Source organism: Dryobates pubescens, chromosome 22, assembly GCF_014839835.1.
Source record: "Dryobates pubescens isolate bDryPub1 chromosome 22, bDryPub1.pri, whole genome shotgun sequence".
Taxonomy (NCBI): Eukaryota; Metazoa; Chordata; class Aves; order Piciformes; family Picidae; genus Dryobates; species Dryobates pubescens.
The window spans coordinates 1,777,201-1,804,798 of NC_071633.1; the positions used below are offsets into that span (position 1 = coordinate 1,777,201).

At 60.2% G+C, this 27,598-nt stretch overlaps 1 protein-coding gene across 1 annotated transcript in view; it reads left to right on the forward strand.

Annotated features, from left to right (window-relative positions):
* The first annotated feature begins 2,723 nt into the window (after window positions 1-2,723).
* The window catches only part of PNPLA2 (patatin like phospholipase domain containing 2), a 43,055-nt gene continuing 18,180 nt past the window's right edge, over window positions 2,724-27,598 (forward strand). Inside the window, exon 1 of the mRNA XM_054171845.1 lies at window positions 2,724-2,954. Coding sequence (XP_054027820.1) covers window positions 2,768-2,954 — 187 coding nt within the window. The 5' untranslated portion in view covers window positions 2,724-2,767. The remainder of the gene's footprint in view (window positions 2,955-27,598) is intronic.

Genomic DNA, 27,598 nt, shown 5'->3' on the forward strand with positions numbered 1-27,598 from the left:
GAGCTCAAATGTGGGATCTATCCAAGGGTTACCTGGGAGGCTGCTCCAGCCAGCTGCCAGGCAGGCAGCTGAGGCTGCTCTCACAGCCCCTCTGGCCCCTCTGCAGGGGGGCTGCCAGCCTGCCTTGTGTCCTTTGAGAGGGCATTTGGAGAGGAAAGGAGGAGGCCTGCTTGGGTGATCTCCCCTAAGAGAAGTGTGAAATCCCTGTGGGGAGGAAGGCTTGACTGATTGCTTTGAGACCTGCTAGGGTAAGGCAAATCAGCCTCCCAAAGGAGACATTTCTGACAGTTATAAGGCACAGCCATGCCAGGATTCATTAAGGGTTTTTGTTTGGTTGTTCTGTTTCCCCTTAAGCTTTGGCAGAAAGTGCCTTTGCCCCTTGGTGACTCTGTTGCAAAAACCTCTTGATGCTTTTTGTTTTGTAGCCCTCCAAACCTCCCTCCTGCTGACCTTCCTTCCTTGCTTCGAGTCGAGCAGCTTCTTCGCTTGCTGTGCTCACAGGGTCACACATGTCAGGGGTTGGAAGGGACCCAAAGAGATCATCCAGTGCACCCCCCCTGCCACAGCAGGAGCAGAGAATCCAGCACAGGTCACACAGAACACATCCAGACAGGGCTGGGAAGGCTCCAGAGCAGGAGACTCCACAACCTCTCTGGGCAGCCTGCTCCAGGCCTCTGGGACCCTCACAGTGCAGAAGTTCCTCCTCATGTTGAGGTGGAACCTCCTGTGCTGCAGTTTCCATCCATTGCTCCTTGTCCTATCCCAGGGTGCAGCTGAGCAGAGCCTGGCCCTGTCCCCTCCCTCCTGCCCCCAGCCCTCAGCTATTGATAGCCATTGATCAGATCCCTCTCAGCCTTCTCCTCTCCAGACTGAACAGCCCCAGGGCTCTCAGCCTCTCCTCCCCAGGCAGTGCTGCAGTCCCTTCAGCATCCTTGCAGCCCTCTGCTGGACTCTCTCCAGCAGATCCCTGTCCCTCTTGAGCTGGGGACCCAGAACTAAAGGCAGTACTCAAGATGAGGTCTGACCAGGGCAGAGCACAGGCAGAGGAGAACCTCCCTGGCTCTGCTGGACACTCTCCTCTTAATACACCCCAGGACCCCATTGGCCTTCTTGCTTTGGATGTCCCTGCAAGCTCTCACCCTTATCTGCTTGCTGAAATGACTGTGGTCTGGATTGCATGTGAGAAGGGGATCTTTCCAGAGCCTGAAAGCAGTTTTGACCTCCTGATGGTGCTGGTCTCTCACCCAGTGCTGTTCTCTTGTGATGTGCCATGGGCTTGCCTGCCATGGGCTTGCCTTGTCCGGTTCTGGGCTCTTCAATTCAAGGACATTGAGAGACTGGAAGGTGTCCAGAGAAGGGCAACAAAGCTGGGGAGGGGTCTGGAGCACAGCCCTGTGAGGAGAGGCTGAGGGAGCTGGGGTTGCTTAGCCTGCAGAAGAGGAGGCTCAGGGGAGACCTTCTTGCTCTCTCCAACTCCCTGAAGGGAGGTTGGAGCCAGGTGGGGGTTGGGCTCTTCTCCCAGGCAGCCAGCCCCAGAACAAGAGGACACAGTCTCAAGCTGTGCCAGGGGAAGTTCAGGCTGGAGGTGAGGAGAAAGTTCTTCCCAGCAAGAGAGATTGGCCATGGGGATGTGCTGCCCAGGGAGGTGGTGGAGTCCCCATCCCTGGAGGTGTTTAAGCAGAGCCTGGATGAGGCCCTTGGTGCCATGGTTGAGCTGTCAGGAGGTGTTGGGTGACAGCTTGGACTTGATGATCTCTGAGGTCTTTTCCAACCTTATTCTCAGACTGTGCAGCAGCACTGCTGAAGATTGCTGTTGCCCTCACCAAAGTTCAAGCTTTTGGTCAGCTTCAAGGCTCTCAGAGAAAACTGTTCTGAGAAGCTTAGCAGAGGGAGGGAGCAGCTCTGGGTGTGTTTAGCGAGTTTAGAGGCAAAGAAAGCTCTTAAGAGGCAGAGGCTGCCTTACTGTCCGGTGGAATGTGCTGCCCGGGGAGGTGGTGGAGTCCCCATCCCTGGAGGTGTTCGAGAGGGGCTTGGCTGTGGCACTTGGAGCCATGGTTGAGCTGTCAGGAGGTGCTGGGTGACAGCTTGGACTTGATGATCTCTGAGGTCTTTTCCAACCTTATTGATTCTATGCTTCTTGTGCTGTGCTGAGCCTCGCCTCCCTCAGCTTTCCCCTTCCTCTCCTATGCCTTGCCCAGCTCCTGAAAAACAAAGGGCTGTATGCCAAAACAAAGGGTTAGAAGAAACTTAGCCCTGCCCTAGCCAAACCCACCGCGGCCAGAGGCAACTCCAGGCACCCGGAGCAGAACCAGCACGTTTGGTGACGGGATGCCAGGCTGCCGCCTAGCTCCGGGGTGCCGTGAGGGCGCCGGTTTAGCCTCTGCCCCTGAAAGCAGCCGCGGCCACCCCTGCAATACCCTCAGGCACCGGGCTGGGAGCGCGGTTCACCGGAGGAAGGGTTGGAAGGAGGAGCCGCGCTCCGCCCGCCCCAACCCGGGGCGCGCCGAGGGGCCGATCCGACGGCCGGCGGCCACGGCACCGTCCCCCCGGCTCGGCCCCTCCGCCAGCCGAGGGCGGGTCCGCGGCGGGGGCTACCTCATAAAAGCCTCAGCGGCGGCCCCCGGCCACCCAACGGCAGCCTTTGCCGTCCGCGTTGCCAGGCTCCCGTCCTCCCGTCGGGGCGGGCGCGCTGCGAGCGGAGCCCCCGCGGCTCACCCTCCTCTTCCTTGCCGCAGCCTCTCGCCGCCGGCAGCGGGGCGCGGAGGCCATGTTCCCCCTGGACTCCCCCTGGAACATCTCCTTCGCCGGCTGCGGTTTCTTGGGGGTCTACCACATCGGGGTGGCCAGCTGCCTGCAGGAGCATGCCCCCTTCCTCGTCGCCAACGCCAAGAAGGTGTACGGCGCCTCCGCCGGGGCGCTCACCGCCACCGCCCTCGTTAGCGGCGCCTGCCTCGGTAAGTCAGGGGCGAGCCGGGCGGCAAACCGGGGCTCGGGGGGGGGGGAGCTGGCGAGCCGGGGGGGGCTGGCGAGCCGGACGGCTCGCCAGCCCCCCCCGGCTCGCCAGCTCCCCCCCCCCGGCTCGCCAGCTCCCCCCCCCCGGCTCGCCAGCCGCCGCCGCCGCCTCGGTTCTCGTCGCGGCAGCGCTGGGAGGGTGGAAGCAGCGCTCCGCCGCTCCCCGATGCGGGCGGCGCTGTGTTTGTAAGCTTTTTATTGCCTTCCTTCCTTTGGAGTTCCTTATTCATCCTCTTAACCCCTTGTCGTGTCCGTCCCCCCCCCCCCCCCCCCCGCCGCCGTCAGCCGCGGTGCCTCGGGTGGCCGAGGGGTGCCGGAGGCGATGGGTCCAGCACGGGCACCTGGCCCCGCAGGGTGGGGAGAGCAAGTCAGGTCGAGAGAGGGGGGACCTGCTTTTGCCCACCCCCCCCCCCGCTGCCCATTGGGATGTGGGTTCAGGGTTTAGCTTGCTCGAGGGGAGGTGTGGTGGGGGCTGATGGTGAGGAGGGGAGGCGTTGGGGAGAGCTGGTGATGAAGGGACTGGAACATCGCTCCCAGGAAGGAAGGCTGAGAGACCTGGTGGCTGGAGAAGAGCAGCCTAAGAGGGGATCTGATCAGTGCTTGGCAATCTCTGAGGGGTGGGTGGCAAGAGGAAGGGGCCAGGTTCTTTTGGGTGGTGTCCTGTGACGGGACAAAGGGCAGTGGACACAAACTGGAACCCAGGAGGGTTCCACCTCAACAGGAGGAGAAACTTGTTTGGTGTGAGGGTGCTGAGCCCTGGAGCAGGTTGTGGACTCTCCTTCTCTGTGAGGCTTTTGGAATCCACTTGGATGCATCCCTGTGTGACCTGCCCTGGGTGCCCTTGTTTTGGCAGGGGGGTTGGACTGGATGATCTCCAGAGGTCCCTGTGATTCTATGACCTCTTGCTGTGTGGGCACCAGCCCTTGGTGAAGTGGCTGGAATGATGACTTCAAGCTGTGTGTTGTGTGTCCAGGTTGGAGTGGAGGAGCACTGCTGAGGAGCTAGCTCTTGATTCTGAGCCCCTTTATTTCAGCCAGAAGGTTATTACACAGAGTCACAGAATGTTAGGGGCTGGAAGGGACCTCAAAAGCTCATCCAGTCCAAGCCCCCTGCCAGAGCAGGTCACACAGGAACACATCCAGGCAGGTGTTGAATATCTCCAGGGAGGAAGACTCCACAACCCCCCTGGGCAGCCTGCTCCAGGTTCTGTCACCCTCACAGGGACAAAATTCTTCCTCCTGTTTCCATGGAGCTTCCTCTGCCTCAGCTTCCACCCCTGCCCCTTGTGCTGGCCTTGGGCATCGCCCAGCAGAGCCTGGCTCCAGCCCCTGGGCATCACCCTGCACAGCTTTAGCACCAGCAGTGAGGTCACCCCTCAGGCTCCGAGCTAGAGCCCTCAGCTCCCTCAAGCTCTCATGAGGAAGATGTTCCACTGCCCTAATCATCTTTGTGGCTCTGTGCTGGGCTCTTTCAAGCAGTTTCCTGAGGCCCTTCCTGAACTGAGGGGCCCAGAACTGGACACAGTACTCCAGAGGCAGCCTCAGCAGGGCAGAGTAGAGGGGGTGTAGGGTGCTGAGTCCTTTCCTTGCCCTGTGCAAAAGCTACATCTGGAGATGTACAGAAGAAGAAAGCTTAAGAAGTTCTCCCTGGTGCAGGCCTGCAGGGCAGCCTGCCCCAGCTGAGGGCATGCCTGGGGAGCTACCACCAGACTAGGTAGCTAGGCAGTGGTTGGGATTTGGGATGTAAAAGATCTTCTCCAACCTAGCTGCCTCTGTGAAGAGGATGGTGTGTGGTGCCTCTGGGTTTCTGTGTTTTGAAGTGGAGCTGTTTTGCCTATGGGGAGGTGTGTGTGCAGGGAGGGGGGGATGAGCAAGCAGGTGTGAGAATCTGTACTTGAAAGCTTTGGTTCTGAGAGCAGGATCATTTTCTGTGCTTGCTAAACCTGGAAGGTGAATGTGATGGGAGAGGCTCAGGTGGCTCCAGTCTCAGAGAATGGCAAGTCCCTCCTGGGGCCAAGCGAAGCCAGAGCTGCTTGCTGTTTGAGCTCTTCTCCCCTTGCTCACTGGGGTCTCTCCACGGCACTCCCTGTTCTTTGGGTTGCAGTCTGGCCAGGCAGCCCTCATGCTGCAAGAGTTAGCTTTCTCTGTGCAGTTAGCTTTGAAGTTTCCCCCTCCTTGGCATCTGAAGTGTGAACCCTTGCTCCTGGAGCTTCATGAGAAGCTCAACCCCCAGCCTGGACCTCAGAGGCTGTTGTCCTGCTGTGGTGCTGACTTTTATCATGGGCAGGGGGAAAGGCCTTCTTTAACCCCTTGTGCTCCAGGGGTCCTTTGCTGCCAGGCTGGTTGCTTGACTTGCTGTTGCTTCTGTTGTAGAATCACAGAATCATTTGTGCTTGGGAAAGCCCTTTGGGATCCTCAGGTCCAGCTGTGATCTGCCTCTGCTAAACCAGGAGGGGGTGGCTGCCCACTCGGCTCTCAGAGTGGTCCCCGTGTCACTCGGAGGTGTGGCAGGGACGCGTGACGGCGGTGCCCAGGTCCCTTGCCTTGCTCAGGTGTCATTCCAGTGCTGAGCAAGTCTCTTATCACATCTATTTATAGGTCTGGAGCAGCCACACAGTGCCAGGCCTTGCCCTCAGGGAGTTGCCCAGCCTGGCAGAGAGCTTTCTGTGAATCAGGGCTAGACTAAGTTTCCCCACTCCCTGTTCAGGGGTAGAAGGGGAGGCTTGATAAAGAGGAGTGGGTTAGGGACCACCCCCTAGGCAGCATTCACCTCTCTCCTGAGAGAGGGCAAACCATGCTGTCTAGAGCCAGCCAAGGCTTGGGTCCTCACTCTGCCTCAAGTCTGACTTCCCTGGGGTGGCTTTCTTTTGGCTCTGCCTGCGTGCCTGGCGTGTGTGGTGGGCAGAGAGCAGCCCCAAGGGCACAGAGCTGACTTGTGAAAGCAAAAGCAGAGGGGATGTTTGTTTGGGACGTGGTACTGCTGCTCTTTGTCCCTGTCATAAAGCCTCCTGACAGTGCAGATTGCAGGCAGAGGTCCAGGGGTTAGGATGAGATCATAGGACAGAAGGGGACAGGGCAAAAGGTACAGCTGCAGCCTGGATGGGAGAGCAGTGATTCACACTATGGGCTGTCAGAGGACCTGAGTGTCTGCTGTTCAGCTGGGAGGAGGTGCAATGGAGACACACAATTGTTTGGGTTGGAAGATCATCCAGTCCAAGCCACCATGGCCACAGGTTTCTTGAACACCTCCAGCCATGGGGACTCCACCAGGTCCCTGGGCAGCCTCTGCTAATCCCTGACCACTCCTGCAGGAAAGACATTTTTCCTCCTCTCCAGCCTAACCCTCCCCTGGCACAACTTGAGGCCAGTTCCTCTCCTATCACCTGATGGTAGGGAGAAGAGAAGCCTGTGGGCTCTGACACTCTGGCAGCTGCTGCTGCCCATTGGATGGGAGTGCTCAGTAGGGTCTCTTGCTGGGTGGCACTTCTGCAGAGCCCTTGCTGGTTTGGTGGGCTGCAGATAAGGTTGGTGCCTTCAGGCATTGGTACTTGGCTCTGAATTCAAGGAGACTCTGCTGGGGAAAGATAAATACTTCCTGGGGAGGACTGGAAAAACCTTCTTCCTTTGGGGCTTTTCTTGGTTCTGGTCCTTTGAGGCCAGGATTTTCCCTGGATCTCAGAGTATGAGGTCTCACTTCTTCTCTGCCTTTTTCCTGTTGGCCTTTGCGTGTGTCCAGCTCAGCCTGGAGCTGAGGTCCTCTCCCTGAGTGAAGAGCAGAAAGGCCAAAGTGCCATCATTTGTACATGGCAGTAAGGCTTTGCTGTGGGCTAACACTGGGCTGAGAGGCCTGACCAAAATGAGCTGCAGCCTTCAGAGCCCCCTGTGGACTCCAGAGGCCCATTTGAGAACACCAAATGAAACAGCATGGGGCAGACAGAGGAGCTTACATCTAAGTGAGAACCTGGGAGGTATTTATGGTCTGGTATGACCTCATCTAGCTCTGATTTCACCTCATCTGATGTGACCTCAACCAGTAAGTTGTAGGGGTGTTGGATTTATCCTCCAGGGCTACAGCAGTGGTGTTGTGCCACATCTGAAGTGCTCTCTCCAGCTTTGCTGGTCACTGGCATGAAAAAGCCCTGCTGCTGCTTGGTTGTTTTTCTACTACAATCACAAAATGGTTTAGATTGGAAGGGACCTTAAGGATCAGCCAGTCCCAGTCCCTCTGCCATGGACGGGGACACCTCTACTAGACCAGGTTGCCCAAGCCTCCATCCACCTGGCTTTGAACACTTCAGGCTTGAAGCCTCCACAGCCTCCCTGGGCAACCTGTTCCTAGTGTCTCCCCACCCTCATGGGGAAGAGCTTCCTTCTCATGTCCAATTCAAATCAAGCATCCTCCAGTCTGAGGCCATTGCTCCTCCTCCTGTCACTGCTTGGCAAAGCCTTGCATGTTTACCAGCTCTCTGACTGTGCACGCTGCAGTGTTGGAGCGTGAATCACTTCTTGTCCTGGGGCCTTGGCTTTCTGTCAGGCCTGTGCCCTCTGTGGAGAGCCCAGCACGCCAGGAAATGCACCTTCATAGGCCAAGCAGCTGAGAGCCACAGGCTCACACAGTGCCTGATGGCAAGGGACCCCAGGCATCATCGGCTCCAGCCTTTCCAGGTGAGGATGGAGTTACCAGGAGCTGGCCCAGCACCCTGCCAGGCTGAGTCTTCAAACTGTCCAGTGCAGGGCACTCCACTGCTGCCCTTGGGAGGTGATTCCAAGGTCTGACTCTTCCCATGAAACATTTTCTTCTGCAGTCCAATGGGAATCTCCCCAGCAGCAGCTTGTCCCCAGCAGCCCTTGTCTGCCCCACGGGACTCTGTGTCCCAAGGGAGTCTCCATCCTCCTGTAGCCACCCTCGGTGTCCTGCTCCACGGTGATAAGGTGTCCCTGAAGCCTTCTCTTCTCCAGGCTGCACAAACCCAGCTCTCTCAGCCTTTCCTCACGTGGCAGAGGGCTTCCAGGCCTCTGATCATTCGGAGTGCTTTTGTGCTGGCTCTGCAGCCTCCTCCTCGCAGGTAGCTCCAATCCTGCAGCTTTTCCCAAGCTCCAGGCTCTGAGGGTGCTCACTTGCCTGAATAAACCTTCAAGCCACTGAGCCTGGTGAGTAGAACTGGACATGACATGACCAGACTGTCCTTTTTTGGCTAGCAAGTGATGCCAAAATACAGCCAATGTCAGCTTCTTCCCTCTCTGATGGAGAGCAGAGGATATGTGGTTGTCAAAGGTCTTTCATCACCTCACTCCAGTGAGCTGTCAAGGATTTGGTGTGCTGGCTCTGGATGGGATGATGTGATGGGAACCTGTCATCACTGAAAAGCTGAGGAGAAGGGCCCAGGCTGTGCTGGTGACTCACAGTTGAACAACAGCTTCTCCTTTGCCTGCCTGGCAAGGGAATGGTGTCCTAAAGAGCTCTCCTCGGGCAGGCTGGGTTGGAACTGCTGAATGCTGCTTTTTTGGGGGAGGAGAGGTGGGCTCTGCTGTGAGAAGCAAAGCTGGCTGCCAACCCCCCAGCTGTGGGAGTTAGCTTGTCCTCAAGCATGGCAACAGCAGAAAATAACAGAGCAAGTTGAGGGGGTGCTGCTAGCACTAAGAATACAGAAAGGAGAGGGTTGAGACTAGCTGTGTAGCCAGGACTCTCCCTGGCTCCACCTGAGCTGAGTGACAGTTCATTTGACATTCACAGAGCTGGCAGGGCTGGAAGGGACCTCAAGGCTCAGCCAGCCCCAACCCCCTGCCATGGGCAGGGACACCTCACACCACAGCAGGTTGCTCACAGCCACCTCCAGCCTGGCTGCAAACACCTCCAGGCAGGAGGCTTCCACCACCTCCCTGGGCAGCCTGTGCCAGGCTCTCACCACCCTCCTGGGCAACAACTTCTTCCTCACAGCCAATCTCAATCTCCCCACTTCTGGTTCTGCTCCATTCCTCACACCCCAGAGCAGAGGGGCAGGATCCTCTCCCTCCACCTCTGGCAATGGGCACTGGCAGCCCAGAAGGCCAAGGGCAGCTGAGCTGCCCTTGGCCTTCTGGGCTGCCAGTGCCCATTGCTGCCTTTCTGTCCCAGGCCTGATTCCTGCCCCCCTCAGAGGTGTCCCAGACCCCTATCCCTCCCTGACCCCCTCCAAAGTCCCTCCCCAGCTTGCTTGCAGCCCCCTGCAGATCCTGGAAGGCCACCAGAAGGTCTCCTGGGAGCCTTCTCCTCTCCAGCCTGCACAACCCCAACTCTCTCAGGCTGTCTCCAGAGCAGAGCAGCTCCAGCCCTCTGTTCCTCCTCCTGGCCCTGCTCTGGACACCTTCCAGCCCCTCCAGAGCCTTCCTGGCACAGAGGCTCCAGAGCTGGCCCCAGAGCTGCAGCTGTGGCCTCAGCAGAGTGGAGCAGAGGGGCAGAATCCCCTCCCTGGCCCTGCTGGCCACACTTCTGCTGCTGCAGCCCAGGCTCTGCTTGGCTCTCTGGGCTGCAAGTGCTCCCTGCTGGCTCCTGCTGAGCTTGTCATTCAGGTGTTCTTGTCAGCTGTCACCTTGTTCACCCTGCTGAGCTGCAGGAGGGGCAAGAGGAAGAAGCCACAGACCAAGCAACTCTCTTTTGCAATGCAGATAAGGGTAGCAGCATCTCAAATGTTGTGCTTCTGAAGTTTGTGCAGGCAGAGGCTGAAGGCCAAGTCCCAGAGGTTATTTTGCTTTCTCTGTGTGTAGTCTAACACCAAATCCCAGATTGAGAGAGGGAAATAAATCAGCTTAGTCTCTCTGGAGCTCTCAGAGCAGTGCCAGTTTCTGCTGGCCAGAGGAGGCTTATCCCAGGGGCAGTGGATGTGATGCTGCCCTGCCTGGCTGTGTGAGGAGGTCTGCAGCTCTCCCCAGGTACAGGGAGGGAAGCTCCATGGCCTGTGTGGCTCCTCACAGCTCGAGACACAGGAGCTGGGTGTTTGTGGCTCCTGCAAAGGACCTTGCTGGGGGAAAAGCTGCTGAGCAGCAGCAGCTCACTCTGAGAGGCACTTGCTGTGCATACATGCGTGCCATCGGTGGGCAGCCTCCTGGAGATCCCTGGAAGCAGGAAAGCTGCTGCTGCTTTCTGTGGTGGGGAGCAGAGGGTGAGGTGATGCTAGCAGCCTCTCCCTTAGCAGCTCCAGTGTGACCAGCAGGAGGAGGGAAGTGGTCATCCCCCTGTACTTGGCCTGGGCTCCTCTCTCCCAAGAAGGACATTGAGGGGCTGGAAGCAGGTCCAGAGAAGGGCAACAAAGCTGGGGAAGGGCACAGTACCATTTGGTGAGAGGGTAGGAGAATAGAATAGAATAGAATAGAATAGAATAGAATAGAATTAACCAGGTTGGAAGAGACCTTTGAGATCATCCAGTCCAACCTATCACCCAGCACCATCTGATCAACTCAACCATGGCACCAAGTGCCTTGTCCAGGCTCTTCCTAAACACCTCCAGGGATGGGGACTCCACCACCTCCCTGGGCAGCACATTCCCAGGGCCAATCTCTCTTTCTATGAAGAACTTCTTCCTAACATCCAGCCTCCAAACCTCCCCTGGTGCAGCTTGAGACTGTGTCAGCTTCCTGCTGACTGCCTGGCTTGGAGTAAGAGCTGGTGAAAAGCAGATGGTAGGGAAAATTTGTGCTGCCAGAGTGGTCAGGGTTTGGCAGAGGCAGCCCAGGGAGGTGGTGGAGTCCCCATCCCCAGAGGTGCTCCAGAAGCCTGTGGCAGGTAAAGGCCAAGGCTCCCTGGATGGCTTTTGTCTGACAACCATCAAGCTTCATCAAGTGTCTTCTGCAGCTCTTAGAATCACAGAATCAATAAGGTTGGAAAAGACCTCAGGGATCATCAAGTCCAATCTACAACCCAACACCTCCTGACAGCTCAACCATGGCTCCAAGTGCCACATCCAATCCCCTCCTGAACACCTCCAGGGATGGGGACTCCACCACCTCCCTGGGCAGCACATCCCAATGGCTAACAACTCTCTCTGGGAAGAACTTTCTCCTCACCTCCAGCCTAAACCTCCCCTGGCACAGCTTGAGACTGTGTCCTCTTGTTCTGGGGCTGGCTGCCTGGGAGCAGAGCCCAACCCCCACCTGGCTCCAACCTCCCTTCAGGGAGTTGCAGAGAGCAATGAGGTCTCCCCTGGGCCTCCTCTTCTGCAGGCTAAGCAACCCCAGCTCCCTCAGGCTTTTGGCTGTGAGGTGCCTGGAGGATTTCCTCTGAGAGGGAACCTTCCTCTTCCTGCACTGCAGTCTGTTTGGATGGTCCTGCTTTGGGAAGCCTTTTGCCTTAGGATGAAAGGAATGAGTCCCATTCAGAGCGTCGGAGGCTCTGGCAGTGCCTCTGAGCTGCCAGGCCTGTGGGTTTCCTAATTTAGCATGCTGGAGGGGAGGAGGTGGTGTGTGGAGGTGGGAATGAATCCGGCAGCCCTTTACATGTGCTAATTACAGGAGCTGCTCTTGCTGCCTTCAGTGGATGCTGCTGATTCAGGGCTGGATCTGGCAAGGAAGTTCTGCCAGTGTCTCATGGTTTAGCACCAGGCTTGGAAGTAATGGTTGGGCTTGATGGTCTTTAAAGGTCTTTTCCAGCTCCCTGGAGGTGTTCAGGGCCAGGCTGGACAGGGTCTTGAGCAAGCTGACCTAGTGGAAGGTGTCCTAGGCTGGGGGTAGGGTTGGAACTAGGTGAGCTTCAAAGTCCCTTGCAAAGCATTGCATGATTCTGTGATGGTTCTGTGATGGTGGAGGCAGGCTGTGGATGCAGGCTGCCATTGCTACATCAGGCATGGGTGAAGATGGAGCCCTGTGAGAGGGGGCTTGTCAGCACAGGAGCTACACTGAGTTACCTGAAGCAGTGCTGGGAGACAGTGGGATTGGTGGAAACTTCTTTATGGGACCAAATTAACCATTTAACTGCTAATTATGCTTAAACTCACACAGTCCTTCAGGTTGGAAAAGGCCTTTAAGATCTCCCAGTCCAGCCATTCCCTGACTCTGCCAGGGCTGGTGCCAAACCCTGGCCCTCAGCACCACAGCTCTGCCTCTCTGAAACACCTGCAGGGATGGGCATTCAACCACCTCCCTGGGCAGCCTGGGCCAGGCTTTGAGGACCCTTTCAGTCAAGGCATTTCTTACAATGTCCAACCTGACCCTCCCCTGGCACAACTCCAGGCCAGTTCCTCTCCTTCTGTCCCCTGAGCCTGGGGAGCAGAGCCCAACCCCCAGCTCCCTGCAGCCTCCTCTCAGGGAGCTGCAGAGAGCAATGAGGTCTCCCTCAGCCTCCTCTGCTCCAGGCTGAACCCCCCCAGCTCCCTCTGCTGCTCCTCCCTGCTCTCCAGACCCTTCCCCAGCTTGGTTGCCCTTCTCTGGCCCTGCTCCAGCCCCTCAACGTCTTTCTAGTAGTGAGAGCCCCAAAACTGCACCCAGCACTGGAGTGCACCCAGGTCTGAGTGCAGAGCGGCAGTCACTGTTCTGCTGCTGCCCACACTGCCCCAGGCCAGGCAGCTGCCCCAGGCCTTCTCATCCTACCGCTTGCAACGGGTGAGGAAAGACCCACAGAGTCCTTCAGGTTGGGAAAGACCTTTAAGACCCCCAAGTCCAGCCGCTGCCCCAGCACTGCCAAGCCTGTTGCTGCGCACAGAAGAGTTCACCCTGTGCTGCATCGCTCTTGGTGCTCTCCTTGTGCGCTGCAGGCGGAGCGGAGCAGAGCTTCTTGCCTGGCAGGGCTCTGTGAGCAGCCCCTCTCGTGCTCAGCTGCCTGGTCCCAGCGCCTCAATCATCTTGATGCTGGGGGGGCTGCTGGGGCTGGGGGGCTGCGGTGGCTGGGGGGCTGCGGTGGCTGAGGGGGGCTGCTGTGGCTGGGGGGCTGCTGTGTCTGGGGGCTGCTGTGGCTGGGGGGCTGCGGTGGCTGTGGGGGGCTGCTGTGGCTGGGAGGGTGCTGTGGCTGGGGGCTGCTGTGGCTAGGGGGCTGCTGTGGCTGAGGGGGGCTGCTGTGGCTGGGGGGCTGCTGTGGCTGAGGGCTGCTGTTGCTGAGGGGGGCTGCTGTGGCTGGGGGCTGCTGTTGCTGAGGGGGGCTGCTGTTGCTGAGGGGGGCTGCTGTTGCTGAGGGGGGCTGCTGTGGCTGGGGGGCTGCTGTGGCTGAGGGGGGCTGCTGTGGCTGGGGGGCTGCTGTGGCTGAGGGGGGCTGCTGTGGCTGGGGGGCTGCTGTGGCTGGGGGCTGCTGTGGCTGAGGGGGGCTGCTGTGGCTGGGGGCTGCTGTGGCTGGGGGCTGCTGTGTCTGAGGGCTGCTGTGGCTGGGGGGCTGCGGTGGCTGAGGGGGGCTGCTGTGGCTGGGAGGGTGCTGTGGCTAGGGGGCTGCTGGGGCTGGGGGGCTGCTGGGGCTGGGGGGCTGCTGTTGCTGAGGGGGGCTGCTGTGGCTGGGGGGGGTGCTGTGGCTGGGGGCTGCTGTGTCTGGGGGACTGCTGTGTCTGGGGGCTGCTGTTGCTGAGGGGGGCTGCTGGGGCTGGGGGGCTGCAGTGGCTGAGGGGGGCTGCTGGGGCTGGGGGGCTGCTGGGGCTGGGGGGCTGCTGGGGCTGGGGGGCTGCGGTGGCTGGGGGGCTGCTGTGGCTAGGGGGCTGCTGTGGCTGGGGGGGTGCTGTGGCTGGGAGGGTGCTGTGGCTGGGAGGGTGCTGTGTCTGGGGGCTGCTGTTGCTGAGGGGGGCTGCTGTGGCTGGGGGCTGCTGTGGCTGGGGGGCTGCTGTGGCTGGGGGCTGCTGTTGCTGAGGGGGGCTGCTGTGGCTGGGGGGCTGCTGTGGCTGGGGGGCTGCTGTGGCTGGGGGCTGCTGTTGCCGAGGGGGGCTGCTGTGGCTGGGGAGCTGCTGTGGCTGAGGGGGGCTGCTGTGGCTGGGGGCTGCTGTGGCTGAGGGGGGCTGCTGTGGCTGAGGGGCTGCTGTGGCTGGGGGCTGCTGTTGCTGAGGGGGGCTGCTGTGGCTGGGGGCTGCTGTTGCCGAGGGGGGCTGCTGTGGCTGGGGAGCTGCTGTGGCTGAGGGGGGCTGCTGTGGCTGAGGGGCTGCTGTGGCTGGGGGCTGCTGTTGCTGAGGGGGGCTGCTGTGGCTGGGGGCTGCTGTTGCTGAGGGGGGCTGCTGTGGCTGGGGGGCTGCTGTTCACAGCAGGGCTGCTGGAGGAGCCCAGGGGTGTGGAGTGACACTGCCCGTGCCTGTGGGAGGTGGAAGGGCAGAGCAGGCAGGGCGAGCGGCGTCCTGCAGGCGGGTGGGGAAGGGCTTGGCACGGGCTGGAGGGCTCGGCTGGCCCGGCGAGCACGAGGCAGCCGCGCACGGTGCAGGCCCAGGGCCAGGGCAGGGCTGCAGAGCTGTTGGCATCGCGTGCCAGGGCTCCAGCGGTCAGCCAGGGCTGCGGTGAGGGAGGTCAGGGGCTGGCTGAGGTGAGGGAGGCCAGGGGCTGGCTGTGGTGAGGGAGGCCAGGGCTGCGGTGAGGGAGGCCAGGGCTGCGGTGAGGGAGGCCAGGGGCTGGCAGCGGTGAGGGAGGCCAGGGCTGCGGTGAGGGAGGCCAGGGGCTGGCAGCGGTGAGGGAGGCCAGGGCTGCGGTGAGGGAGGTCAGGGCTGCGGTGAGGGAGGTCAGGGGCTGGCTGCAGTGAGGGAGGCCAGGGCTGCAGTGAGGGAGGCCAGGGGCTGGCTGAGGTGAGGGAGGTCAGGGGCTGGCTGCGGTGAGGGAGGCCAGGGCTGCGGTGAGGGAGGCCAGGGGCTGGCTGTGGTGAGGGAGGCCAGGGCTGTGGTGAGGGAGGCCAGGGGCTGGCTGTGGTGAGGGAGGCCAGGGCTGTGGTGAGGGAGGCCAGGGGCTGGCTGTGGTGAGGGAGGCCAGGGGCAGCTGCCCTCCTCTGCACCACGGAGCTGCCTGTGTCCTGCAGTCCCCATCCCTGGAGCTGCTCCAGAGGGGACTGGATGTGGCACTTGGAGCCATGGTTGAGTTGCCAGGGGGTGTTGGGTGACAGCTTGGACTTGGTGAGCTCTGAGGTCTTTTCCAACCTCATTGATTCTATGGTTCTATTGATTATATTGATTCTGATTCTATTGATTCTGTGATTCTGTGGCTCTAGTGATTCTGTGGCTCTAGTGATTGTATTGATTCTGTGGCTCTATTGATTCTGTGGCTCTAGTGATTGTATTGATTCTGTGGCTCTATTGATTCTGTGGCTCTATTGATTCTGTGGCTCTAGTGATTGTATTGATTCTGTGGCTCTAGTGATTCTGTGGCTCTAGTGATTGTATTGATTCTGTGGCTCTAGTGATTGTATTGATTCTGTGGCTCTATTGATTCTGTGGCTCTATTGATTCCATTGGTTCCGTGCCTCCATGTCCCTGCTGGCATCTCTGCCGGCCGCACGGCGATGGCTGCCAGCACGCGGGAGGGCAGCTGGCAGCGGTCAAAGCCACCAGAAGCTGCCTGTGGGCCTTGCTTGTGGCCTTGGTGAGGCAGCTGAGGGGAGTGGCTGCCGTGTGGTGCAGCTGAAGGATGCTGGTGGTGTCCCAGGCTCTGGGAACAGACATGATGTTGGACTGCTCGCTCCGCTCGGTCCCCGTCAGTGCGTGGCGCAGGTGCCTGGCAGAGGTACCTGCTGGCCTCTGGCACTGGCCTCTGCTTTTGCAGAGCTCTGCTGATGCCTCCCCTGTGCTCTGTCCCTGGGGCTGTGTGGTGCAAACCGCCGCTGGGACGCGAGGTGGGGTGAGGAGGGCGCTGCGGGGGGTGAGGCTTGAGCCTCCTGCGCCAGTTCCTGTTCAGAGCAGCCCCTGCAGGCTTCCTGGGAGCGCCTCTCACTCAGAGCAAAGAGACAGCTTGCTGTGGTTCCACTGCTGCAGCTGTGCAGGGCAGAGGAGAAGAACAGAACAGAACAGAACAGAATAGAATAGAATAGAATAGAATAGAATAAACCAGGTTGGAAGAGACCTTCGAGGTCATCATGTCCAACCTATCATCCAACACCACCTAATCAACTAACCCATGGCACCAAGCACCCTGTCAAGCCTCACCCTGAACACCCCCAGTGACAGCAACCCCACCACCTCCCCAGGCAGCACATCCCAGTGGGCAATCACTCTCTCTGTGTAAAACTTCCTCCTATCCTCCAGCCTAAACCTCCCCTGGCGCAGCCTGAGACTGTGTCCTCTTGTTCTGGTTGCCTGGGAGACGAGACCAACCTCTGCCTCACTACAACCTCCCTTCAGGTAGTTGTAGAGAGCAAGAAGGTCTCCCCTGAGCCTCCTGTTCTCCAGGCTAAGCAACCCCAGCTCCCTCAGCCTCTCCTCACAGGGCTGTGCTCCAGACCCCTCCCCAGCCTTGTTGCCCTTCTCTGGACACCTTCCAGCAGCTCAACCTCCTTCCTAACCTGAGGGGCCCAGAACTGGACACAGGACTCAAGGTGTGGCCTAACCAGTGCAGTGTACAGGGGCAGAATGACCTCCCTGCTCCTGCTGGCCACACTGTTCCTGATGCAGGCCAGGATGCCATTGGCCCTCCTGGCTGCCTGGGCACACTGCAGGCTCATGTTCAGCCTACCATCACCCAGCACCCCCAGGTCCCTCTCTGCCTGGCTGCTCTCAGCCACTCTGCCCCCAGCCTGTAGCCCTGCCTGGGGTTGCTGTGGCCAAGGTGCAGCCCCTGGCACTGGGCTGTGTTCAGTCTCCTGTAGTGCTGTGTGTGCTCAGGGTGCTTTGCCACCCCCCTGCCCTGCTGTGGCTGGCTGGGTGTTCGCTTTGCGGCGGCTGGAAGCCCTGCGCCCTGCTGCGGCTCAGCGGCCGCCTGAGCTGTGCCCTCTGTGAATCCCCTCTTCTTGTCACCCCCTGTGAGCTCAGTGCCACTGTGGCACCGGCAGGGGTGGGTGGCTGGCTGGGTGAGGACGAGCTGTGGCTTGCCTGTGGTGCTGAGCAGCTTGCCTTCACGTCCTGTTGCAGCATGCAGCTTCCCTCTGGCGGAGGCAGCAGCGAAGCAGCCTCACGCCTCCCGTTAGGGCCCTGCAGTGGTGAAAAGCTGAGGCCAGTGGGAGCTGATGGCTGCTGTGGTGGGGACAGAGATGGTCCTGGCTGCCTGCCTGAGCCCAGCTGCCTCTTGTATTCTTTGGCAGTAGTGGCTGTTCTCCCCTTTGTGTTGCAAGAGCGGGCCAGGGCTTGCAGCCCTCCAGTGGCCTGGGGGAGGCTTTGGTGTGGCAAAGTCTGGTGCAAAGGTTTCCTCAGAGGTGTAGCCAAGCCTGAGAGCTCCTCTGTCCCTGCTCCTAAAGCTCTACAAAGCAGAGCAGCCCACCTGAGGGGGAGGTGGGGCATGAAGTGGGCATCTGTGCTTTGACAGGGGGCTGCAGGCAGCAGGCAGGGGCAGGCACTGGGCTGCAGGGAGCAGGCAGGGGCAGGCACTGGGCTGCAGGGAGCAGGCAGGAGCAGGCACTGGGCTGCAGGGAGCAGTCAAAGGCAGGCAGGGGCCAGGCACTAGGCTGCGGGGAGCAGGCAGGGGCCAGGCACTGGGCTGCAGGGAGCAGGCAGGAGCAGGCAGGGGCAGGCACTGGGCTGCAGGAGCAGGCACTGGGCTGCAGGAAGCAGGCAGGAGCAGGCAGGGGCCAGGCACTGGGCTGCAGGAAGCAGGCAGGAGCAGGCAGGGGCCAGGCACTGGGCTGCAGGAAGCAGGCAGGAGCAGGCACTGGGCTGCAGGGAGCAGGCAAGGGCAGGCACTGGGCTGCAGGGAGCAGGCAGGGGCAGGCACTGGGCTGCAGGGAGCAGGCAGGGGCAGGCAATGGGCTGCAGGGAGCAGGCAGGAGCAGGCACTGGGCTGCAGGGAGCAGGCAGGGGCAGGCAATGGGCTGCAGGAAGCAGGCAGGGGCAGGCACTGGGCTGCAGGGAGCAGGCAGGGGCAGGCAATGGGCTGCAGGGAGCAGGCAGGAGCAGACGGGGCAGGCAATGGGCTGCGGGGAGCAGGCAGGGGCAGACAGGGGCAGGCAATGGGCTGCAGGGAGCAGGCAGGGGCAGGCACTGGGCTGCTGGGAGCAGGCAGGGGCAGGCACTGGGCTGCAGGGAGCAGGCAGGGGCAGGCACTGGGCTGCAGGGAGCAGGCAGGGGCAGGCACTGGGCTGCAGGGAGCAGGCAGGGGCAGGCAGGGGCAGGCACTGGGCTGCAGGGAGCAGGCAGGGGCAGGCACTGGGCTGCAGGAAGCAGGCAGGAGCAGGCACTGTGGGTGAGCTCTCTGTGCCAGAGGCAGAGGCTGGGGCAGCCTCAGAGCAGACCATCTGCTCCCCACGTGCAGGCTGTGGCAATAGCTGTGGCCCCTCCATGCCCTGCAGGGCACACCAGCAGCTGTCCCCTTTGGCTCAGGGTGAGGAAAACAACTCCTTTTGGCCTGGCTTTGAGCAGGTCAAGTGGCCAACAGCTTTCTGCTTTCTTGCCCCAGTTTTACTTGGCAGAGCAAAACAAACTCCTTGGCAACAAAGCTGCTCAGAGAGGCCCCTGGCTGTGAGGCAGCTGCAAGGGAGCTGCATGGCCTCAGCCCTCCTGCCACGGGCTGCCTCCTGGCACTCTTTGTGTCTGCATTTTGCAAGGCTGAGCCCTGGGAACCTGAGCCCAAAAGAGCTGAGGGCTGAGCCCTTGCTTCAGCATCTGCCTGTGGCTGCACGAGCTGGCCCTAGCTGAAGAGCTGCCTCTTCCTCTTGGTGCTTCCCCCTGCCCCAGCGGGGTGCTCAGAGGAGGGGATGCTCTCACAGGCAGATCAGGATCCCTGGGCATCCTTCCTTCCTCCCAGTACCTGAAGGAAGCTACAGGAGAGCTGGGGAGGGGCTTTGGGCAAGGGCTGGGAGTGATAGGATGAGAGGGAAGGGATTGAAGCTTGAGGAGGGGAGATTGAGAGTGGGGACCAGGAGGAAGAAACTCTTGCCAGTGAGGCTGGGGAGACTCTGGCACAGGCTGCCCAGGGAGGCTGTGGCTGCCTCCTGCCTGGAGGTGCTCAGGACCAGGCTGGATGAGGCCCTGAGCAGCCTGTGCTGGTGGGAGGGGTCCCTGCCCCTGGCAGGGGCTTGGAGCTGGCTGAGCTTTGAGCTCCCTTCCAACCCAAACTGTTCAGTGCTCCTCTGAGTTGCTCTGGTAGGACATGTAGCCCTCAGTCATCAGCACAGTGGGAGAGACTCACATCATGGTTGGGGTGGAAGGGAGCTCAAAGCTCAGCCAGCTCCAACCAGGGGCAGGGACACCTCCCACCAGCCCAGGTCTCATCCAGCCTGGTCCTGAACACCTCCAGGCAGGAGGCAGCCACAGCCTCCCTGGGCAGCCTGTGCCAGAGTCTCCCCAGCCTCCCTGCCAATAATTTCCTCCTCCTCTCCGCTCTCAGTCTCCCCTCCTCAAGCTTCAATCCACTTCCCCAGGTCCTATCCCTACAAGCCCTTGCCACCAGTTCGTCCTCAGCGCTCTCGCAGGCTCCTCTTGAAGGTCACTCTAAGGTCTCCCCAGAGCCTTCTCTTCCCCAGTTGCTCAGATTCTTTACAAACAAGATTCCTCCCTGATTTCCAGGCCCTGCTGGGAGAGTTTCTGCCCCAGGGACCAGCCAGGCAAGCATCAGGGCTGGCTGCAGACTGGGGGGGTGGGGGAAGTGCCAGGTGCCAGGGGCTGCACTTTGGCCACAGCAACCCCAGGCAGAGCTGCAGGCTGGGGGCAGAGTGGCTGAGAGCAGCCAGGCAGAGAGGGACCTGGGGGTAGTGGTTGACAGCTGCCTGAACATGAGCCAGCAGTGTGCCCAGGGGGCCAAGAAGGCCAAGGGCATCCTGGCCTGCATCAGGAACAGTGTGGCCAGCAGGAGCAGGGAGGTCATTGTGCCCTGTGCTCAGCACTGCTGAGGCCACACCTTGAGTCCTGTGTCCAGTTCTGGGCCCCTCAGTTTAGGAAGGACATTGAGAGACTTGAAGGTGTCCAGAGAAGGGCAACAAGGCTGGGGAGGGGTCTGGAGCACAGCCCTGTGAGGAGAGGCTGAGGGAGCTGGGGTTGCTTAGCCTGCAGAAGAGGAGGCTCAGGGGAGACCTCATTGCCCTCTCCAACTCCCTGAAAGGTGGTTGTAGTGAGGAAGGGGTTGGTCTCTTCTCCCAGGCACCCAGCAGCAGAACAAGAGGACACAGTCTCAAGCTGTGCCAGGGGAGGTTTAGGCTGGAGGGGAGGAGAAAGTTCTTCCCAGAGAGAGTTGTTAGCCATTGGGATGTGCTGCCCAGGGAGGTGGTGGAGTCCCCATCCCTGGAGGTGTTCAAGAGGGGATTGGATGTGGCACTTGGTGCCATGGTCTGGTCATGAGGTCTGTGGAGACAGCTTGGACTGGATGATCCTTGGGGTCTCTTCCAACCTTAGTGAGACTGTGAGACTCTGAAGTGTTTCCTACCTCTGTGTCACAAAAGCAAAGGAAAGCTTCCTTCCTCTGCCTCTTCCCAGGAGCCAAGGCAGCTGAGCTGTTGCTTATCTGGCAGCAGAACCCAGGAGAGAAGGATTGAGCAAACCCCCTGCAAATAAACAGAAATGGCCAGCTCAGGGCCCCAGCAGTGAGGGGAGCCCCAGCAGAACAGCCTGTGCTGGGACATGGAGTTTCTCAGTGCTGGTGCCTCTCAGGGGGATGTGCAAGGACTCAGTGCCTTAAAGGCTCCACTGCTCCCTGCCACCCCCCCAGCCCCAACAGAAGCAGAGGACTGCTTTGGGTGGAAGGGAACTTTAAAGGCCACTTGGTACAACAGCTCTGCAGGCAGCAGGGGCACCTCCAGCTGGAGCAGGTCCTTCACAGCCCCACACAGCCTGCCCTGCACTGCTGCCAGCCATGGGGCAGCTCCACCTCTCTGGGCAGCCTGGGCCAGGCTCTCCCCAGCCTCAGCACCAAACATTTCTCCTTCTCTCCACTCTCAATCTCCCTCTTGCAGTTCCAACCATCCCCCCTTGGCCTGGCCCCACAGGCCCTGCTCCAGACTCTGTCCCCAGCTCTCTGCTCAGCCCTTGGAGCACTGCAAGGCCACCAGGAGGTCTCCTGCAGCCTTCTCCTCTGCAGGCTGCCCAAGGCCAACTCTCTCAGCCTGGAGCCTCCCAGCAGAGGGCTTCCAGCCCTGCCAGCACTGCTGTGGCCTCCTCTGGCCCTGCTCCAGCAGCTCCCTGCCTGTGCTGAGGGCTCCAGAGCTGCCCCAGCACTGCAGGGGAGGTCTGAGCACAGCAGAGGGGCAGAATCCTTCCCTGCCCCTGCTGCCCACACTGCTGGGGCTCAGCCCAGGGCAGGCTGGGGCTGGGCTGGTGGTGCTTTGGTGCTGGCTCATCTCCAGCTTGGCACCCCCAGCACCCCCCAAGCCCTCCTCCTCAGGGCTGCTCCTCTGTGCTAGTGTACAGTTTGTGGCAGTGCTTGCAGGCATCTGTGCAGGGTTTCACCCTGGTGTGGAGGAGCAGTCACCAGCTGCAGCCTCCCACTCCCCACCTGGAAACCTCTTCTCACTGCAGGTCCTAAGACATGGCTCTGACTTTGTCTGCTGCTGCCATCAGTCTGTCTGTGGGCTGCCCTTTGCCATCCCTGCAGCCTGGCTGAGGGGCAGCTGGGGGGAACCTGTGGGGTCAGGCTCCCACTCAGGACATGCTGGCTTTGCTTCAGCTTGGCTCAGCTGGAGGCCTGCCTGCTTCTTGCTCTCTTGGGCCGGTGAGTGCAAACCAGGTTGCTTGAGGGTGAGTGTGGCAAGAGGAGCAGAGGTCCTGCCAAGCAGAAGGAGCTTTCACAAGCTGTGGCTGCTGCCCACAGGAGCTGGCCTTGGGTCCCCAGCGTGTTGCCATGCCCTGTGCCATGGGTGAGGGAGCAGGCCCTGTGTGGAGGCAGCCAGGGAAGGTCTCTGTTAATCATTTTCTGGAGCTCAGCTTGCCAGGCCTTGCTTCAGTGCCTCCTTGTTTACAGCCTCCTGCTGGGGGGCCAGGGACTGTTCTAATTAGGACTCCATCATCTCCTGGGAGAGGCTGGGCAGGAAGAGCATGGGCATGGCTTGCTCTGAGGCCTTGGAGAGGAGGCAGGTGCTGAGCTGCAGCAGCTTGTGGTCAGGAAGAACCTGTGCTCATCCTCTGGAGCCTGGCTGCTAGCTCTGCCAGGGGTGAGGTACAGCAACAGCTGAAGCAGCAAGGGGCAGGCAACCAGGCTGGGCTGACCTTGAGGGGGATCAGGCTGGTTGGTGCCTCCTGACTCATCCTAGTCCTGGCATGGGAGCTGCCAGCAGGGGACACAAGGACTCCAGTGATGTCAAGCAGCCTTCTGAGTTGAAAGCAGAGTGTGGAGACTGTAGCTGGGGGCCTCTTGGAGGGAGAAGCTCTGCTGGGGAGGGACTGTTCAGAAGGGCCTGTAGTGATCACACAGGGGACAGTGGTTTGACACTGGAGCAGGGCAGAGTCAGGCTGGACACCAGGAGGGAGTTCTGCCCAGGGAGGCTGGGGGCACAGGCACAGGCTGCCCAGGGAGGTGCTGGAGGCTCCATCCCTGGAGCCATTCAGGCTCAGCCTGGCTGTGTCCCTGGGCAGCCTGCTCTGGCTGGAGCTGTCCCTGCTGCCCATGGCAGGGGGTGGCACAGGATGCCCTTGGAGGCTCCCTCCCAGCCTGCTGTGATGTGTGAGTCTGAGTATCACACAGACCTGTCTTGGACAGACAGCAGAACTCAAGCAGCTCCAGGAGGAGGTCCCTGGTTACAGCACAGAGAGTCCTGCACTCAGAAGAGCTTTTCCATGCCATCCACACTAACAAGGCATTGGGCTCCTGGGGTGTGGGGGAATGTCCACAGCTCCTGTGCCACCTCCTGCTAGCTGACTTCCTTCCAAAGTGTTTGGTGTGCCTGGGCAGCCTGGAGCCTGAGCTGGGACTGAGGAGAGAGGAGTGGTGCCTCCTGTGCTGCTGGAGTGGAGGCAGGGGTCCACCTGAGCCCCTGCTGGTGTGCAGTGAGCAGGAGGTGTAGTGAGGAGCTGCACACTGCCCTGCCTGCCCCCTTCACCCAGGCATCTGCAGCCAGCTGGGACCTGCCTGGCTGTGCCCCCTGCCTAGCAGGGGCAGGAGATGCTGTCCCTACATCCAGCCACTCTCTGTGTCATCCTCTCTTCTCCAGCCCTGGGGAGAGCCTCCCCTTCCAGTCTGCATCCTGTGTGCCAGAGAAGGGCAGTGCTGGCCCTGGTGCAGATGTGGAGCTTGTCCAGAAGAAACAGCAGGGGCATGAGGGGGCCACAGTGCCAGGAGCTGCTGGGTGGAATGTTCCTCTCCCTCCTCACTCTGCTCTCCTCCTGGTTTTGTTTGTCTCTCAGGCTTGCCTTTTATTTCCCCCTCCTACTTGAAATACTTTGAGTCAGCTCTGGTGTTGCTGGCTGGCAAATGGGGATCACCCCCAGCAGCTTGTCCAGGATCACCTCCAGGAGGTTTTGGAAGCTCTCCACACCAGGAGACTCCACAACCTCTCTGGGCAGCCTGCTCCAGGCCTCCAGCAGCCTCACACCAAACCACTTTCTCCTCCTGCTCAGATCCAACCTCCTGGCTGCCACTCTGTGCCCCTTGCTGTCCCTTGGTCTGTCCCTGGGCACCACTGAGCAGAGCCTGGCCCCAGCCTCTTGCCCCCCACAGCTCCTTTAGCTCTTGCTGAGCATTGCTCAGCTGCCCTCTGGGGCTGCTCTGCTGCAGGCTCTCAGCCCCAGGGCTCTCAGCCTTTGCTGCTCCCAGAGCTGCTCCAGGCCCCTCAGCAGCTTTGCAGCCTCCCCTGGGCTCTCTCCAGCAGTTCCCTGGCCCTCTGGGACTGGGGAGCATAGAACTGGAGCCAGAGCTCCAGCTTAGGGCTGAGGGGCTAGAGAACCTCTCTGGACCTGCTGGCCACAGGCTGCTCAATGCACCCCAGGAGATCATTTGCTTTGCTGGCCACGAGGGCACATTGCTGGCTCCTGGGGACCTTGTCCAAATTCCAGGTCCTTCTCTGCAGAGCTGCTTCCCAGCAGCTCAGCCTCTCAGTAAGCTCAGGTGAAGCTGGCTTGATAGAGCTCCAAAGGAGCTGCCTCCAGGTCCCTGCCTCCAGGTCCCTGCCTCCAGGTCCCTGCCTCCAGGTCCCTGTAACTTGCTTCAGAAGGAGCAGGGGATGGAGCAGCAGAGGTGGAGCAGGAGGCCTCCCCTGCTCTGGGAGGAAGGGACAGGTCAAGGTGGTTCAGCACACAGCTGCCTGATGCTCCTCTGCGTCATCAGTGCTGCAACTGAGATAAGGCTGCTGGCCCTGCAGGGGCTCCTGTGGAACAGCAGCTGCTGGTGGGGGCAGGGGAGAAGGGGACAGGGCTGTGCTGCTGCAGATGGAGTGTTCCACAGATGGACATGGGCTTAGTACCTGTGTGCAGGGAGAAGTGGTGGGTTGCTTGGTTGATGGAAGAAGGGGGAGATGTTTTCCAGCCATCAGTGGTTGTCTCTGCCCCTTGGTACCTACCTCAGTAAGGGAGGAGGAACCTAACTGAGGATTCTTGCCTCACTTTTGTGCCCTGAATCACCAGATCCATCCAAAACCATGAGAAGTCCTTCCTGGGGTCTGGAACTGGCACTGGATTGTAATAATTGACAGCTTGTGGCTGACCCTTGGTAGGGACTCATCTCTGGACCATCTCATTCAGCTGCTGCCTCTAGCAGGCTGTGAGCCAGCTTTGAGCTGGTTTTCCTGGAAGAGCACTTCTGGTGTAATAGGATTAAACCACTGTCACCTTCTCTCTTGCTCTCTCCCAAATGTATTTATAGAACCACAGAACTGCCAGGGCTGGCAGGGACCTCAAGGCACAGCCAGCTCCAACCCCCTGCCATGGGCAGGGACACCTCACACCACAGCAGGTTGCTCACAGCCACCTCCAGCCTGGCTGCAAACACCTCCAGGCAGGAGGCTTCCACCACCTCCCTGGGCAGCCTGTGCCAGGCTCTCACCACCCTCCTGGCCAACAACTTCTTCCTCACAGCCAATCTCAATCTCCACACTTCTAGTTCTGCTCCATCCCCCCCAGTCCTGTCCCTCCCTCACACCCCAGAGCAGAGGGGCACCTCCACCTCTGGCAATGGGCACTGGCAGCCCAGAAGGCCAAGGGCAGCTGAGCTGCCCTTGGCCTTCTGGGCTGCCAGTGCCCATTGCTGACTCCCTGTCCCAGGCCTGATTCCCAGACCCCTATCCTTCCCTGACCCCCTCCAAAGTCCCTCCCCAGCTTGCTTGCAGCCCCCTGCAGCTCCTGGAAGGCCACCAGAAGGTCTCCTGGGAGCCTTCTCCTCTCCAGCCTGCACAACCCCAACTCTCTCAGGCTGTCTGCAGAGCAGAGCAGCTCCAGCCCTCTGCTCTTCCTCCTGGCCCTGCTCTGGACACCTTCCAGCCCCTCCAGTTCCTTCCAAGACGGCTTGTGATCTGTCATGGATCTCCCTCCCTAGCCTTGCCTCCTTTGGCTGACCCCTGGGCCAGCTTTATTTCCAGGAAAGCTGCTGGTGCTGCAGAGCACCCTGTGCCCATCCCTCCCACACAGCACTGCTGCCCTCAGCCAAGTCCAACACAGGCACCTCACTCCCAGAAGGACACTGAGGGCTGGAGCAGGGCCACAGAAGGGCAACAGAGCTGGGGAAGGGTCTGGAGAGCAGGGCTGGGGAGCAGCAGCTGAGGGAGCTGGGGGGGTTCAGCCTGGAGCAGAGGAGGCTGAGGGAGACCTCATTGCTCTCTGCAGCTCCCTGAGAGGAGGCTGCAGGGAGCTGGGCTTGGGCTCTGCTCCCCAGGCTCAGGTGACTGAAGGAGAGGAACTGGCCTGAAACTGTGCCAGGGGAGGCTTAGGTTGGAGAGGAGGAAAAATGTCTTTGGTGGCAGAGTGGTCAGGGCCTGGCAGAGGCTGCCCAGGGGGGTGGTGGAGTCCCCATGGCTGGAGGGGTTCCTGTGGCCATGGCAGCTGGGGCCAGGGTTTGATGCCCATGGTGGGGCTGCAGTTGGGGGCTGGGCTGGTTGATCTGGCAGAGCTTTTCCAACCCAAACACTGCTGTGAGTCTGGAAATAACAGCAACCAGCCAGGCAGTCTGCAAGGAATGAACTGCCTAAGGAGCAGTAATTCTTCTTTGCCCTCTGGGCTGTGGAATGGTGGCAGAGGAGGCAGCTGCAACTGGAGCCTCCCCTCAAAGGCTGAGCCAGGCTGTTCCTGGCACTCTTGGCACTTGTTTGCCTTCAAAGGCTTCCAGCTCACATTTTTAACCCAAGCAGTCATCAGCTTGGTTTCACTGCTGTTGTTTTGAGTCTTGCTGTCAAATCTTAGAATCAGTAAGGTTGGAAAAGACCTCAGGGATCATCAAGTCCAAGCTGTCACCCAGCACCTCCTGATAACTCAACCATGGCTCCAAGTGCCACATCCAATCCCCTCTTGAACACCTCCAGGGATGGGGACTCCACCACCTCCATGGGCAGCACATCCCAATGGCTAACAACTCTCTCTGGGAAGAACTTTCTCCTCCCCTCCAGCCTAAACCTCCCCTGGCACAGCTTGAGACTGTGTCCTCTTGTTCTGGGGCTGGCTGCCTGGGAGAAGAGCCCAACCCCCACCTGGCTCCAACCTCCCTTCAGGGAGTTGGAGAGAGCAAGAAGGTCTCCCCTGAGCCTCCTCTTCTGCAGGCTAAGCAACCCCAGCTCCCTCAGCCTCTCCTCCCAGGGCTGTGCTCCAGACCCCTCCCCAGCCTTGTTGCCCTTCTCTGGACACCTTCAAGTCTCTCAATGTCCTTCTGAAACTGAGGGGCCCAGAACTGGACACAGGACTCAAGGTGTGGCCTGAGCAGTGCTGAGCACAGGGCACAATGACCTCCCTGCTCCTGCTGGCCACACTGTTCCTGATGCAGGCCAGGATGCCCTTGGCCTTCTTGGCCCCCTGGGCACACTGCTGGCTCCTGTTCAGCTGCTGTCACCCACTACCCCCAGGTCCCTTTCTGCTGGCAGAGGTGCCAAGTCTGGAAGCAGCTTTCTCCAAGCACCACCTCTGGGGTGAGCTCTCTCAGCACAGCCCTGGCACCCAGGCTGTGCCCACAGCTCAGCAGCCACCCTCCCCCTGGGGCTTTCCCCGAAGCCAGGGGCTCAGCACTTGCACTTGGAGTGTCCTGGCCTGTGTGGCCATGGTGCAGGGCTGGGGGTCACAGAAGCACAGAATGGTAGGGGTTGGAAAGGACCTCTGGAGAGCATTGGAGTCCAACCTTCCTGCCAGGGCAGGTTGATCCAGGAACACATCCAGCTGGGCCTGGAAACCTCCAGAGAAGACTCCACAGCCTCTCTGGGCAGCCTGCTCCAGGGCTCCACTGCCCTTAAAGAAGTTCCTCCTCATTTTCAGGTGGAATTTTATCTTCAAGCCTGTGCCTGTCCTGCCCCTGGACACCACTGAACACAGCCTGGTCACACACTCCTGACCCCCACCCCTGAAGCATCGCTCAGCATTGATGAGACCCCTCCTCAGGCTGCTCCTCTCCAGACCAAGCAGCCCCAGGGCTCTCAGCCTTTCCTCACCAGGGAGATGTTGCAGTGCCCCCAGCAGCTTTGTAGCCCTTTGCTGTACCCTCTC